This window comes from Macaca fascicularis, chromosome 12, assembly GCF_037993035.2.
Source record: "Macaca fascicularis isolate 582-1 chromosome 12, T2T-MFA8v1.1".
Lineage (NCBI taxonomy): Eukaryota > Metazoa > Chordata > Mammalia > Primates > Cercopithecidae > Macaca > Macaca fascicularis.
This window is the reverse complement of record NC_088386.1, coordinates 60,904,649-60,920,525: the sequence shown is the minus strand read 5'-3', so window position 1 is coordinate 60,920,525 and position 15,877 is coordinate 60,904,649. Positions and strand designations below refer to the sequence as shown.

Sequence of the window (15,877 nt, the reverse complement as noted above, 5' to 3'; positions counted from 1 at the left end):
TCGATCTCCTGACCTCGTGATCCACCCGTCTCGGCCTCCCAAAGTGCTGGGATTACAGGCTTGAGCCACCGCGCCCGGCCAGAAACTCTCATTATTTTTAAAAGGCCAAAGCAGATATAGTTTTCAGTGTACTTTAAATATCATGCTGAAATGCACAAGTGAAAATAATATCAACACTTAAGTTACACAAAGTAGAAGCAGAAATCAGCTAATTTCTTTGTCTTTTGATTGGTTTAATCTAGCTATATTTTTAGCTTGCTGTAACTTTAGGCTATATTTTAAACATGTATTATATTCAAATACAAAAGTATTTAAACTTAAGTAAAAAGCTAAGCTTCTTTTTAATCTTTTTGTCTTCAAAGGCTTAATTCAGTGTAGTGTGTAAATGTCTTTCTCATTGTGTTTGACATATTGGTTGTATTAGCTTTAGAGTTCACTAAAGTACCATTTATGGTTAAACAGTAGCAGCATTTTATTTCTGATGCTTCAGTAAATGTCAGGATGAGAATAGTGCATTATTTAATGGCATCAGAGTGACCCAAAGGAGTAAATACATGCACCAAAGTATTTAATTTATTCCAGAGAATAATTTATGCAAAAGAGCCTGGCACACTAAGTAAGATTCTAATGATACTGTGCTTCCTATTTCCCTTAACTGCATCACATTTTCATGAAAGTTTACTAAATCTTTTTTTAAGTTCTTGCCCATATTACTTGTTTTATCATTTTAAATTTTTGTTCTGTTTTTTGCATCCTTCTAGTTTCAAATTAGATTCATAACTACCTTTGAGGATTAGGGAAGGAAATATAGTTCTAAGGATTACAATTTAAATTTGAACGTTGAAAGCAGCAAGGGAAATTGTAAACAGATTTCATGAAAAAGGCTTCAGCCTAACCACTATTAAGGTAAATCATCAATAGGAACATGTCCTTAGTAATCATGTACAGCCTGTGTTATTTGAAAATAAATCACAAAAGTTAGAGCCCACTGAAAGTAATAGTATAATAAAACATATAAAACTTTCACTGGAAATATGTCACGTGATATTTTATCTCTGAATTTTAAAATCTAATAGTTTTTACAAAAGATCAAAGAAAGATACTTTCTTTAAAATTAACAAAATATAGTACAGTTAACTCTCTCAAAGAGTAGATTTGGTGATTTTCTGATGTGGCAGCAGTCATATGGGGAGCTCTGTTTGCTTATCCTTCTCTTTTGTACACTGTCCCCTGTCTTAACTCTTTCCTCTACAGGGACAAGGTGAGCAATGAACAATTCCATAATTCCTTTGTCTCTGGCAGAAAGGGGAGCTCATCCTAGGTCCCAAGGAAGCTTTGTACACAGTTACGCAAACCTCAGATAACTGAGACTTGACTATGGTGTTGTTTAATTGTGATTTGAGTTTATCTGTGACTCCCTTTTTCCTCCTCTCTATTAGTCTTCCATTCAATAACTAAGAAGAGAAGTGTAGACTATTCATTTAAGTGAACTTTATTAAACCTATGATGAAGAAACAACTACTATCTGGTGGTATGGCAATCCAATTTGTTTTAGAAGTGTATTCAAATAATATTATAATGATGGGAAATCTTGCCATTATTACTAGATGAGAATGAAGACTAATTAGTTACAAAGTACATTTTATGAACACTCCCAGTTAATTTACCAGCCGGAATGATCGGAGAACAGACAATCCTTCCACATTTGCCAGACCAAGTTCCATTAAACTAAGGCTCACAATAAAACCATCAAAAATATTCCAGCCTTCTTGGAAGTAATAATATGGATCCATGGCAATTATCTTCAGAAACATTTCTGCTGTGAAGATCCCCGTGAAGACCTACATGAGAAGTGTAGTTCATTATATGAGCAAATACTCTTGAAACACAAATAATTATTGAGCAACTTAATTTACTCCCCACAAATATAAATTAAATTCTGATTTTTAAAAATTGGTTTAGGTCCAACAACTTGGTATCCACAAATGCTTTGCACTCAAATCAATAATTGTGGCCGGGTGCGGTGGCTCAAGCCTGTAATCCCAGCACTTTGGGAGGCCGAGACGGGCGGATCACGACGTCAGGAGTTCAAGACCATCCTGGCTAACACGGTGAAACCCCGTCTCTACTAAAAAATACAAAAAACTAGCCGGGCGAGGTGGTGGGCGCCTGTAGTCCCAGCTACTCGGGAGGCTGAGGCAGGAGAATGGCGTAAAAACCCGGGAGGCGGAGCTTGCAATGAGCTGAGATCCGGCCACTGCACTCCAGCCTGGGCGACACAGCAGGACTCCGTCTCAAAAAAAAAAAAAAAAAATCAGTAATTGTTCACCATATATAATGTTTATCAAATGATAAAGAGTACATAGATTAAGTCAATAAAATTAATATTATTTTCATATGAAAGGTGCAACTTGCTCATTGTGATCAATTGTTTGTCTCTGTCTCTGATCTTTCTAGCTCTCCAAAAACTTACCAAATGATTACCTGACAGTGCAGGCTTCCATCACCAAGCCCAGTGGATTGGTCCCCTCCCCTGGCCCTGCAGGTGAGACTGGTGCTAAGGAGATGTCATGTAAGCTGTAATAAACATGCTCATGGCTAGCTCTACAGATAGTAAGAACTCTTACAAAAAATGTCCTTTTGCTGGCCAAAGGGAAGCAGTATTTTCCTTTCTGCATTTCTATTATCTACAACTATTTCAAACTCTCTCTTCTGCACATAACCTCAGCCATTTTTCCTTATGCCTTCCCATCTGAGAAGCATAGTCTCAGTACTTCAGCTTCTTAGAAGTGATGAAAATCAGCCAGCCTGAACTTTATGTTTCCCTTTATCTACCAGACTATTTACAACCATAACTGTGCTTTGCCTTTCTCTTCTTGTTAAAATGAAAGAAGTGCCCCTGTTTTGAGCTAATCTCTCAAATTGTGTTATGTGTTTTCCTTTGGACTTTGCAAGGAATTCATTCTCAGTTAACCAACTTTTCTACTACTAGCTACTTCCTGTTTTTTTTGTTTTGTTTTGTTTTTTGAGTTTTGGGTTTTTTTATTTTTTATTTTTATTTTTTTATAGAAAGTAACAGACACCGAGTCCTTCTCTTCCTTAAAAATATCACCACTGTCATCAGAGAATCTCTCCTTGCACTCTATTTCCCCTTCCATCTGCCACCATCTATCCTTTCCTTATGGCCAGATTTCTTTCAAAGATTGCATACTTGTCTGCACTTGCTAGTTCCACTTCTTTAACTTACTCCACGATCCACCAAATGGCTTTAACAAACTTCACCAACAAGACTGACATCACTAATAAATCCAAATGAAAAATTTTAAACAATTATCTTGCTCGCTTGCCCTTTTAGAAGTTTTGGGCATTGTTTTTGGTTCCTTCTTCACTGAAATATTTTCTGTCCTTGGCTCCTGTGATCCACACCTCCCTGGATGCTACTCACCTGATTTTCTTCCTCTAACAAATCATTCGATACTGGATTTATTCAGAATTCTCTCTGTCTAGACCCCACTTACTTTAATTTTCCTTTTATAACAAGTTACATTTTTATAATGGTTTACATTTCAAAATCTATTTTTCTGTTCAAGCATACCTCCTAATCTCTAGAAACACATACCCACCTGCCTATTCAATACCTACATTCGAAAGACTGTCTTCCAGGCATCTCAAATTCAACAGGTCAAAAATTCACCTTACTGCTTTTTCTCCACAGTTTTGCTTCTCTTCTGATATTTGCTAACTCAGTAAATGGAATCTCTCTTTACCTAGGTGGCCACCTCAGAGACCTGACAGTCTTAGTGACTTTTCCAAACATCTCTTGAATACTTCAAATTGAAACTCACCCATGTGTATATTACTAGACTTTTTTCTTTTTCACTGAGTAGGGCTCCATTGTTTGAAATTTCATGGACATTTAAGTAATGTATAACACTTTTTGTCTCTTTCCCAATAAATTTTTGCCTACCCCAAGGTCTCAAAGATGTTCTCCCGTGTTTTATTTCAGATGTTTTATTGTTTTAGCTTTTTTATTTTTATTTTTATTTATTATTATTATTATTCTTTAAGTTCTAGGGTATGTGTGCACAACGTGCAGGTTTGCTACATATGTATACATGTGCCATGTTGGTGTGCTGCACCCATTAACTCGTCATTTATAGTAGGTATATCACCTAATGCTATCCATCCCCCCTCCCCCCACCCCATGACAGGCCCCAGTGTGTGATGTTCCCCACCCTGTGTCCGAGTGTTCTCATTGTTCAATTCCCACCTATGAATGAGAACATGCAGTGTTTAGTTTTCTGTCCTTCTGATAGTTTGCTTAGAATGATAGTTTCCAGCTTCATACGTGTCCCTACAAAAGACATGAACTCATCCTTTCATCCTTTTTTATAGTTGCATAGTATTCCATGGTGTATATGTGCCACGTTTTCTTTTTTTTTTTTTTTGAGACTGAGTCTTGCTCTGTCACCCAGGCTGGAGTGCAGTGGCTGGATCTCAGCTCACTGCAAGCTCCTCCTCTCGGGTTCATGCCATTCTCCTGCCTCAGCCTCCCGAGTAGCTGGGACTACAGGCGCCTGCCACCTCGCCTGGCTAGTATTTTGTATTTTTTAGTAGAGACGGGGTTTCACCGTGTTAGCCAGGATGGTCTCGATCTCCTGACCTCGTGATCCGCCTGTCTCTACCTCCCAAAGTGCTGGGATTACAGACTTAAGCCACCGCGCCCGGCCATGTGCCACATTTTCTTAATCCAGTCTGTCATTGATGGACATTTGGTTCCAAGTCTTTGCTATTGTGAATGGTGCTGCAATAAACATACATGTGCATGTGTCTTTATACCAGCATGATTTTTAATCCTTTGCGTAATATGCCCAGTAATGGGATGGCTGGGTCAAATGGTATTTCTAGTTCTAGATCCTTGAGGAATTGCCACACTGTCTCCCACAATGGTTGAACTAGTTTACCTTCCCACCAACAGTGTAAAAGCGTTCCTATTTCTCCACATACTCTCCAGCACCTGTTGTTTCCTGACTTTTAAATGATCGCCATTCTAACTGGTGTGAAATGCTATCTCATTGTGGTTTTGATTTGCATTTCTCTGATGACCAGTGATGATGAGCATTTTTTCATGTCTGTTGGCTGCATAAATGTCTTCTTTTGAGAAGTGTCTGTTCATATCCTTTGCCCACTTTTTGATGGGGTTTGATTTTTTCTTGTAAATTTCTTTAAGTTCTTTGTAGGTTCTGCATATTAGCCCTTTGTCAGATGGGTAGATTGCAAAAATTTTCTCCCATTCTGTAGGTTGCCTGTTCACTCTGATGGTAGTTTCTTTTGCTGTGCAGAAGCTCTTTAGTTTAATTAGATCCCATTTGTCAATTTTGGCTTTTGTTGCCATTGCTTTTGGTGTTTCAATTATGAAGTCATTGCCCACACCTATTTCCTAAATGGTATTGCCTAGGTTTCCTTCCAGGGTTTTTATGGTTTTAGGTCTAACATTTAAGTCTCTAATCCATCTTGAATTACTTTTTGTATAAGGTGTAAGGAAAGGATCCAGATTCAGCTTTCTACTTATGGTCAGCCAGTTTTCCCATCACCATTTATTAAATAGGGAATCCTTTCCCCATTTCTTGTTTGTCAAAGATCAGATGGTTGTAGATGTGTGTTATTATTTCCAAGGATTCTATTCTGTTCCATTGGTCTATATCTCTGTTTTGGTACCAGTACCATGCTGTTTTAGTTACTGTAGCCTTGTAGTATAGTTTGAAGTCAGGTAGCATGATGCCTCCAGCTTTGTTCTTTTGGCTTAGGATTGTCTTGGCAATGTGGGCTCTTTTTTGGTTCCATATGAACTTTAAAGTAGTTTTTTCCAATTCTGTGAGGAAAGTCATTGGTAGCTTGATGGTAATGGCATTGAATCTATAAATTACCTTGGGCAGTATGACCATTTTCACAATATTGATTCTTCCTATCCATGAGCATGGAATGTTCTTCCATTTGTTTGTGTCCTCTTTTATTTCGCTTAGCAGTGGTTTGTAGTTCTCCTTGAAGAGGTCCTTCACATCCCTTGTAAATTGGATTCCTAGGTATTTTATTCTCTTTGAAGCAATTGTGAATGGGAGTTCACTCATGATTTGGCTCTCTGTTTGTCTGTTATTGGTGTATAGGAATGCTTGTGATTTTTGCACATTGATTTTGTATCCTGAGATTTGGTTGAAGTTCCTTATCAGCTTAAGGAGATTTTGGGCTGAGACGATGGGATTTTCTAAATATACAATCTTGTCATCTGCAAACAGGGACAATTTGACTTCCTCTTTTCCTAATTGAATACCTTTTATTTCTTTCTCCTGCCTGATTGCTCTGGCCAGAATTTCCAACACTATGTTGAATAGGAGTGGTGAGAGAGGACATCCCTGTTTTGTGCCAGTTTTCTAAGGGAATGCTTCCAGTTTTTGCCCATTCGGTATGATATTGGCTGTGGATTTGTCATAAATAGTTCTTGTTTTGAGATAAGTCCCATCAATCCCTACTTTATTGAGAATTTTTTGCATGAAGGGCTGTTGTTGAATTTTATTGAAGGCCTTTTCTGCATCTATTGAGATAATCATGTAGTTTTTGTCTTTGATTCTGTTTATATGCTGGATTACGTTTATTGATTTGCGTATGTTGAACCAGCTTTGCATCCCAGGGATGAACTTGATCGTGGTGAATAAGCTTTTTGATATGCTGCTGGATTCGGTTTGCCAGTATTTTACTGAGGATTTTTGCATCAATGTTCATCAGGGATATTGGTCTAAAATTCTCTTTTTTTGTTGTGTCTCTGCCAGGCTTTGGTATCAGGATGATGTTGGCCTCATTAAACGAATTAGGGAGGATTCCCTCTTTTTTATTGATTGGAATAGTTTCAGAAGCAGCGGTATCAGCTGCTCTTTGTACTTCTGGTAGAATTCGGCTGTGAATCCGTCTGGTCCTGGACTTTTTTTGGTTGGTAGGCTATTAATTATTGCCTCAATTTCAGAGCCTGTTATTGATCTATTCAGGGATTCAACTTCTTCCTGGTTTAGTCTTGGGAAGGTGTATGTGTCTAGCAGTTTATCCATTTCTTCTCGATTTTCTAGTTTATTTGCGTAGAGGTGTTTATAGTATTCTCTGATGGTAGTTTGCATTTCTGTGGGATCAGAGGTGATATCCCCTTTATCATTTTTTGTTGTGCCTATTTGATTCTTCTCTCTTTTCTTTATTAATCTTCCTAGCGGTCTATCAATTTTGTTGATGTTTTCAAAAAACTAGCTCCTGGATTCATTGATTTTTTGAAGGGTTTTTTATGTCTCTATGTCCTTCAGTTCTGCTCTGATCTTAGTTATTTCTTGCCTCCTGCTTGCTTTTGAATGTATGTTTGCTCTTGCTTCTCTAGTTCTTTTAATTGTGATGTTATGGTGTCAATTTTAGACCTTTCCTGCTTTCTCTTGTGGGCATTTAGTGCTATAAATTTCCCTCCACACACTGCTTTAAATGTGTCCCAGAGATTCTGGTATGTTGTGTCTTTGTTCTCCCTGGTTTCAAACAACATCTTTATTTCAGCCTTCATTTTGTTATGCACCCAGTAGTCATTCAGGAGCAGGTTGTTCAGTTTCCATGTAGTTGAGTGGTTTTGAGTGAATTTCTTAATCCTGAGTTCTAGTTTGAGTGCGCTGTGGTCTGAGAGAGAGTTTGTTATAATTTCTGTTTCTATGTTTGCTGAGGAGTACTTTACTTCCAACTATGTGGTCAATTTTGGAATAAGTGTGATGTGGTGCTGAGAAGAATGTATATTCTGTTGATTTGGGGTGGAGGGTTCTGTAGATGTCTATTAGGTCTGCTTGGTGCAGAGCTGAGTTCAATTCCTGGATATCCTTGTTAACTTTCTGTCTCGTTGATCTGTCTAATGTTGACAGTGGGGTGTTAAAGTCTCCCATTATTGTTGTGTGGGTCCCTAAGATTCTTTGTAGGTCTCTAAGGATTTGCTTTATGTATCTGGGTGCTCCTGTATTGGGTGCATATATATTTAAGACAGTTAGCTCTTCTTGTTGAATTGATCCCTTTACCATTATGTAATGGCCTTCTTCATCTCTTTTGATCTTTGTTGGCTGAAGTTCTGTTTTATCAGACTAGGATTGCAACCCCTACATTTTTTTGTTTTCCATTTGCTTGGTAGATCTTCCTCCATCCCTTTATTTTGAGCCTATGTGTGTCTCTGCACATGAGATGGGTCTTCTGAATACAGCACACTGATGAGTCTTGACTCTTTATCCAATTTGCCAGTCTATGTCTTTTAATTGGAGCATTTAGCCCATTTACATTTAAGGTTAACATTGTTATGTGTGAACTTGATCCTGTCATCATGATGTTAGCTGGTTATTTTGCTCGTTAGTTGATGCAATTTCTCCCTAGCATTGACGGTCTTTTCATTTTGGCATGTTTTTGCAGTGGCTGGTACTGGTTGTTTCTTTCCATGTTTAGAGCTTCCTTCAGGAGCTCTTGTAGAGCAGGGCTGGTGGTTACAAAATCTCCCAGCATTTGCTTGTCTGTGAAGGATTTTATTTCTCCTTCACTTATGAAACTTAGTTTGGCTGGATATGAAATTCTGGGTTGAAAATTATTTTCTTTAAGAATGTTTAATGTTGGCCCCTACTCTCTTCTGGCTTGTAGAGTCTCTGCCAAGAGATCTGCTGTTAGTCTGATGGACTTCCCTTTGTGGGTAATCTGTCCTTTCTCTCTGACTGCCCTTAACATTTTTCTTTCATTTCAGCTTCGGTGAATTTGACAATTATGTGTCCTGGAGTTGCTGTTCTCGAGGAGTATCTTTGTGGTATTCTCTGTATTTCCCAAATTTGAATGTTGGTCTTCCTCTCTAGGTTGGGGAAGTTCTCCTGGATAATAATCCTGAAGAGTGTTTTCCCACTTGGTTCCATTCTCCCCATCACTTTCAGGTACACCAATCAGACATAGATTTGGTCTTTTCACATAGTCCCATATTTCTTGGAGGCTTTGTTCATTTCTTTTTACTCTTTTTTCTCTAAACTTCTCATCTCACTTCATTTCATTCATTTGATCTTCAATCACTGATACCTTTTCTTCCAGTTGATTGAGTTGGCTACTGAAGCTTGTGCATTCGTCACATAGTTCTCGTGCCATGGTTTTCAGCTCCATCAGGTCATTTAAGGACTTCTCTACACTGTTTATTCTAGTTAGCCATTCGTCTAATCTTTCTTCAAGGATTTTAGCTTCTTTGCAATGGGTTCGAATATCCTCCTTTAGCTCGGAGAAGTTTGTTGTTACCGATCGTCTGAAGTCTTCTTCTCTCAACTCATCAAAGTCATTCTTCGTCCAGCTTTGTTCTGTTGCTGGCAAGGAGCTGCGTTCCTTTGCGGGAGAAGAGGCACTCTGACTTTTAGAATTTTCAGCTTTTCTGCTCTGGTTTCTCCCCATTTTTGTGGTTTTATCTACCTTTGGTCTTTGATGATGGTGACATACAGATGGGGTTTTGGTGTGGATGTCCTTTCTGTTTGTTAGTTTTCCTTCTAACAGTCAGAACCTTCAGTGTCAGGTCTGTTGGAGTTTGCTGGGGGTCCACTCCAGACCCTGTTTGCCTGGGTATCACCAGTGGAGGCTGCAGAACAGCAAATATTGCAGAATGGCATATGTTGCTGTCTGATCCTTCCTCTGGAACCTTCGTTTCAGGGGGACACCTGGCTGTATGAGGTGTCAGTCAGCCCCTACTGGGAAATGTCTCCCAGTTAGGCTACTCAGGGGTCAGGGACCCACTTGAGGAGGCAGTCTGTCCATTCTCAGATCTCAAACTCCATGCTGGGAGAACCACTACTCTCTTCAAAGCTGTCAGACAGGGATGTTTAAGTCTGCAGAAGTTTCTGCTGCCTTTTGTTCAGCTATACCCTGCCCCCAGAGGTAGAGTCTACAGAGGCAGGCCAGCCTCCTTGAGCTGTGGTGGGCTCCACCCAGTTCACACTTTCTGGCCACTTTTTTACCTACTCAAGCTTCAGCAATGGTGGACGCCCCTCCCCCCAGCCTCACTGTAGCCTTACAGTTTCATCTCCTACTGCTGTGCTAGCAGTGAGCGAGGCTCCATGGGCTTGGGACCCTCTGAGCCAGGTGCAGAATATAATCTCCCGGTGTGCCATTTGCTAAGGCCATTGGAAAGCGCATTATTAGGGTGGGAGTGTCCTGATTTTCCAGGTACCGTCTGTCATGGTTTCCCTTTGCTAAGAAAGGGAATTCCCCAACCCCTTATGCTTCCCAGGTGAGGCGATGCCCCACCCTGCTCCGTGGGCTGCACCCACTGTCTGACAAGCCCCAGTGAGATGAACCTGGTACCTCAGTTGGAAATGCAGAAATCACCCATCTTCTGCGTCACTCACGCTGGAAGCTGCAGACTGGAGCTGTTCCTATTTGGCCATCTTGGAACCTCCCAATCTGTTTTAGCTTTTTTGCTTAGTCTACAATCCATATTGATTCTGGCATGTGGCATAAGATTGAACGGAGAGGTTCATTTATTTTCCGTACATTTATTTAAGTGTTCCTGATATTTTGGTGAAAATACTTTCTTTCTTCTATTTCCTTTCTGTAGTGTCTTTGTCAAAAAATCCATTGACATATAGTTTGGATCTATTTATGAACTCAGCATTATGTTCCATTGATATCTTTGTTTATGCCAATACTGTAGATTCCTGATTAGTACAGCTTTATAACAAGCCTTGAAGTCAGGTATGTTAATGTTTTCATTATTCTTTTATCAGTATTATTTTGGCAATTTTAAGCACTGTGTATATGCATAGAAAGTCAGTTCAGCAATTTCTACAAAGAAAATCTGTGACATTTTTACTGGGATTGGGTTGAATTGACAGATACATTTGGGAAGAATTAATTTCTTAATAATATTGAATCTTCCATTGCATGAACATGGCATATATATTTCCATTTGTTTAAATCTTCTGTAGTTATTCTCAGCCATGTTTCAATGTTTTTAGTGTAGGTGTCTTGAAATGATTTGTTAAATTTATTACTATATTCTTTGTGTTTTTTGCTATTATGGCAAATAAAATATTTAAAATCATTGTTTATTTCTAATCACTGTTGCAAAGATTTATTAGGATTGTCTACAATATGATCATGTTGATGAAATAGACACTTCTACCACATTTCAATATTTATACATTTTATTTGTGTTTTTTTCCCCTTTACTTCAGTTGGTAAAACTTCCAATGCAAGGTTGAATAAAAGTGGTAAAAATCAACACATTCGTCTATTTTCAGGGGAAAGCACTCCATTTTTCTAAGCGGCAAGAATTCACTGCTTACACATCTCACTGATAAGTAAAATATTAGGTGTAGAGTTTTCCTTCCTTCCTTCCTTCCTTCCTTCCTTCCTTCCTTCCTTCCTTCCTTCCTTCCTTCCTTCCTTCCTTCCTTTTCTTTCTTTCTTTCCTTCTTTCTTTCTTTCCTTTTTGTTTCATTTTGTTTTGTTTTGTTTTGACAGAGTTTCACTCTTGTTGCCCAGGCTGGAGTGTGGAGTGCAGTGGCTTGATCTCAGCTCACTGCAACCTCTGCCTCCCGAGTTCAAGCAATTCTCCTGTATCAGCCTCCCTGGTAGCTGGGATTACAGGCGCCTGCCACCACGCCCAGCTAATTTTTTGTATTTTTAGTACAGATGGGGTTTCACTATGTTGGCCAGGTTGGTCTTGAACTCCTAACCTCAGGTGATCCACTGCCTCAGCCTCACAAAGTGCTGGGATTACAGACAGGCATGAGCCTCCACACCTGACTAGATGTAGGGTTTTCTTAAACATCCTTAACAACTTGAGAAAGTTACTTTCTATTCCTAGTTTACTGAGAGTTTTTCTCACGAATGGCTGGTGAGTTTTGTCAGATCCGTTTCTGCATCTATTGAGGTGATCTTAGGCTTTCCTTTATTCTTTTAGAGGTAATATGGCCAATTAATTGATCACTTTTCAGATGTTAAATGAATCTTACTTTTCTGAGATAATCTCCACATGTTTAAAAAGTTAAGTATTTACTACTTTTTTCTCTATTGCTCGATTTTATTGATCATATTTTGCTAATGATTTTTTGCTTCTGTGTTCATGAGGGATACTTTCTTGTAATTTTTTATATAGAATTAATATTGTAACACTTTATATAAAATGTTCTGGCCAGGTATGGTTGCTCCTGCCTGTAATCCCAGCACGTTGGGAGGTCAAAACGGGCGGATCATGAGGTCAGGAGATTGAGACCATCCTGGCTAACACGGTGAAACCCTGTCTGCACTAAAAATGCAAAAAAAAAAAAAAAAAAAAAAAAAAAATTCGCCAGATGTGGTGGCTGGTGTCTGTAGTCCCAGCGAGTCGGGAGGCTGAGGCAGGAGAATGGCGTGAACCCGGGAGGTGGACCTTCAGTGAACCAAGATCGCACCACTGCACTCCAGGCTGGGTGACAGAGCGAGACTCCATCTCAAAAAATTCTAATCTTTTCACATATTTCACACTTAACTATGTTATAAATCCCCACTTTAAACAATCAGTTGTCTTTTTAAAAAATTTACCACAGCAACAGAAAACCAAATACTGCATGTTCTCACTTATAGGTGGGAACTAAACATTGAGTTCATAGGAACACAAAGAAGGGGACAACAGACACTGGAGGGTGGAGGGTAGGAGGAGGATGAGGATCAAAGAAATACCTACAGTGTACTATGCTTATTACCTGGATGATGAAATAATCTGTATACCAAACCCCTGTGATTTACAATTTATTTATGTAACAAACCTGTATATATACCCCTGAACCTCAAATAAATGTGAAAAAAAATTAAGGACAAAAAAGATAGTCTTTTTTGTTGTATTTACCCACATTTATTCATATCTAGTGACCATCATTCCCAGAACCAAATTTCGATCTGCTATTTTTCCCATTTGGCCTAAAGAACTTCCATTAACATTTCTTGTAGTGTAGTTCTGCTGGTAACAGCTTTTTTAGGTTTTTGTTTATCTTAAAATTCTTTATTTCATTTTAATTTCTGACAGATAGTTTCACTTTCTGTAGAATAATGGGCTTTTATTTCTTTATTTTATCTGGCCACCTTCTTCTGGCCTGAATCATTTCTGGTAAGACGTTAGTCTCATGTATATAGTAAATAATTTTCTTCTTGTTGTTTCCAGAGCTTTTTGTTATTGCTGTTGTTTTCAGCAGCATGACTAAGGTATGTCTAAGTATGGGCTTACTTTACATTTATCCTTTGATGTTCACTAACATTTTATAAGGTAACATTAAAGTCTGTAAGTTAATATTTTTCACCAACTTTAGGAAATTTTTGGCCATTGTGTCTTCAAATATTTGCTCTGTTTCATTCTGTTTATTTTCTCCTTCTGATTCTCCCATTATATAAATATTTAGACTACTTGATATTATCCCATATTATAGTCAGACTCAGTTCATTTTTCCTTTCAATTCTCTAGTGTTCAAATTGGATAATTTCTATTAATGTGCTTCGAGTTAACAACTATTTCTTCTGACATCTGCAGTTTTCTTTTAAACACATCCAGTGAATTTTTTATATTAGAATATGTACTTTTCAATTATAAAATGTCTAAATGATTCTTTTTATAGTTTTCATTTTTTTCTGCTCATGTTCTCTGTTTATTCCTTATGACCACATTTTTCCTTTAAATTGCTCAACGTATTTACAATAGGGCCTCCAAAGTCCTTTTTTGTTTATTCTAACAATTCATTCATGTCCAGATCTATTTCTACATACTGCTTTAATCTATTAACTATGAGTCACATTTTCCTATTTCTTTGCATATCATATAATTTTTATGTGACATAAATATGTTTAATATTGGGAATACTTCAATCCTGGAAATCTATTCTCTAGAAGTTAATACAACATTATGAAAGGTGATATATACAAGAACTTTTACTGCAACATGGTGGTAAAGTATCTGGAATCAACTTGAACATCCATCAATAGGTGATTGGAATAAAAATTAGTGAAACATGCCTACTATGAAATATTAGTATGCAATTCAGAGGCTTGTAATATATTCACAGACTTGTACAATCATCACCATTATTGAATTTTAGAACATTTTCATTGCCTTAAAAAGAAGCTACATACCCATTAGTTAGTTGTTGCTACCATTTACCCTAATCCCTGCTGCCTGGCAACCACTCATCTACTTTCTGTCTCTATGGGTTTGCCTATTTTGAACATTTCATATAAATGTAGCAATATGATATGTAACCTTTTGTGATTGGCTTTGTTCACTTAATATAATGTTTTCAAGGTTTATTCATGTTGTAGATTGTAGCAATACTTCATTCCTTTTATGGATGAATAACATTTTATTGGATGGATATTGTTTATCCATTCATCAGGTGATAGACATTTTGAATTGTTTTTAATTTTTAGTATTATGAATAATATTCTATAAGTATTCATGTGGAAATACATTTTAATTCTCTTAGATATATATCCGAAGAAATTAGTAAAATTGCCAGGTCATATGGTAATTCTAACCTAAACTTTTTGGGGGACAGCTAAATTATTATCCAAAGTGATTGCATCATTTTATATTCTCAAAATAAAGAACAAGCATTCCAATTTTTCCACGTCCTTGCCAAAAAATGGTATTGGGTTTCTTTCTGATTATAGCCATCTTAGTATGTGTGAAGTGGTGTTTCATTTTAGTTTTGATTTGCCTTTCCCCTAAAATTAGCCAGTTATGCTGACCATCTTTTATGTGCTTATTGGCCTTTTGTCTATCTTCTTTGTTAATATGTCATTTTTAGTGAGTTATCTATTTTGTTTGCTGTGGAGTTATAAGAATCCTTTATATATATTAGATACAAACCATGATCAGATATCTGGGTTGCAAATGTCCTCTTCCATTCTATAAGTTGTCCTTTTACTTGATGATATTGTTTGCAGTATGAAAGTTGCTAATTTTGATAAAGGCTAATGAACTTTTTTTTCTTATTGTTATTGTTTGTGCTTTTGGTGTCATATCTAAGAAATCATTGCTTAATAATAGGTCATGAAGATTTACTTCTACATTTTCTTCTAACAGTTCATAGTTTTAGCTCTACATTTAGGCCTATGACCTATCTTAATTTGTATATATGTTATTAAGTAAGGTTTCAATTCCATTCTTTCATATGTTGATATTCACTTGTCTAAGCACCATTTGTTGAAAAGGCTTCTTACCTTAATAAAATTGTCTAGTAGTCTTGTTGAAAATTAATTTAACAAAAATGTAATGATTTACTGTTGGAATTTCAATTTGATTCCATTGATGTATATAGCTATGCTTATGCCAGTACCAAACTATCTTGCTTACTTTTGCTTTGTAGTAAGTTTTAAAATTTGGAAGTTTGTGTTCTCCAACTTTGTTTTTTTTCTAGTTAAGATTGTATGGTACATGGTCTCTTGCATTTTCATATAAAATTTATAGTCAATTTGTCACTTTCTGCAAAATAGGTAGCTGGGATTTTGATATGGATTGCATTACATTTGTAGATTAATTTGGTGAGTATTGCCATCTTAATGATATTTTCTTCTAATCTATGAATATAAATGTGTTTTCATTTAGTTAGTACTTCTTTAATTTCTTTCAACAATGTTTTATAGCTTTCAGTGTACAAGTTTCACACTTATTTTATTAAATTTATTCCTAAGTATTTTATTCTTTTTGATGTTATTATAAATAGAATTTTCCTGATTTTATTTTCTGATTGCTCATTAGTAGTGTTTAGAAATATAATTGAGTTTTGTATATTGATCTTGTATTCTGCAATCTTATTTATTAGTTCTAACAGTTGTGTGTGTG

The 15,877-nt window shown here is 37.1% G+C and overlaps 1 protein-coding gene across 4 annotated transcripts in view; it reads right to left on the bottom strand.

Moving 5' to 3' along the window:
- Positions 1–15,877, bottom strand: part of SCN2A (sodium voltage-gated channel alpha subunit 2) — a 163,902-nt gene that overhangs the window by 48,794 nt on the left and 99,231 nt on the right. For all 4 annotated transcript variants that reach the window (XM_065525595.2, XM_065525593.2, XM_065525596.2 and 1 more), the window contains exon 15: positions 1,668–1,841. In XM_065525595.2, the coding sequence (XP_065381667.1) occupies positions 1,668–1,841 (174 nt within the window). The remainder of the gene's footprint in view (positions 1–1,667; positions 1,842–15,877) is intronic.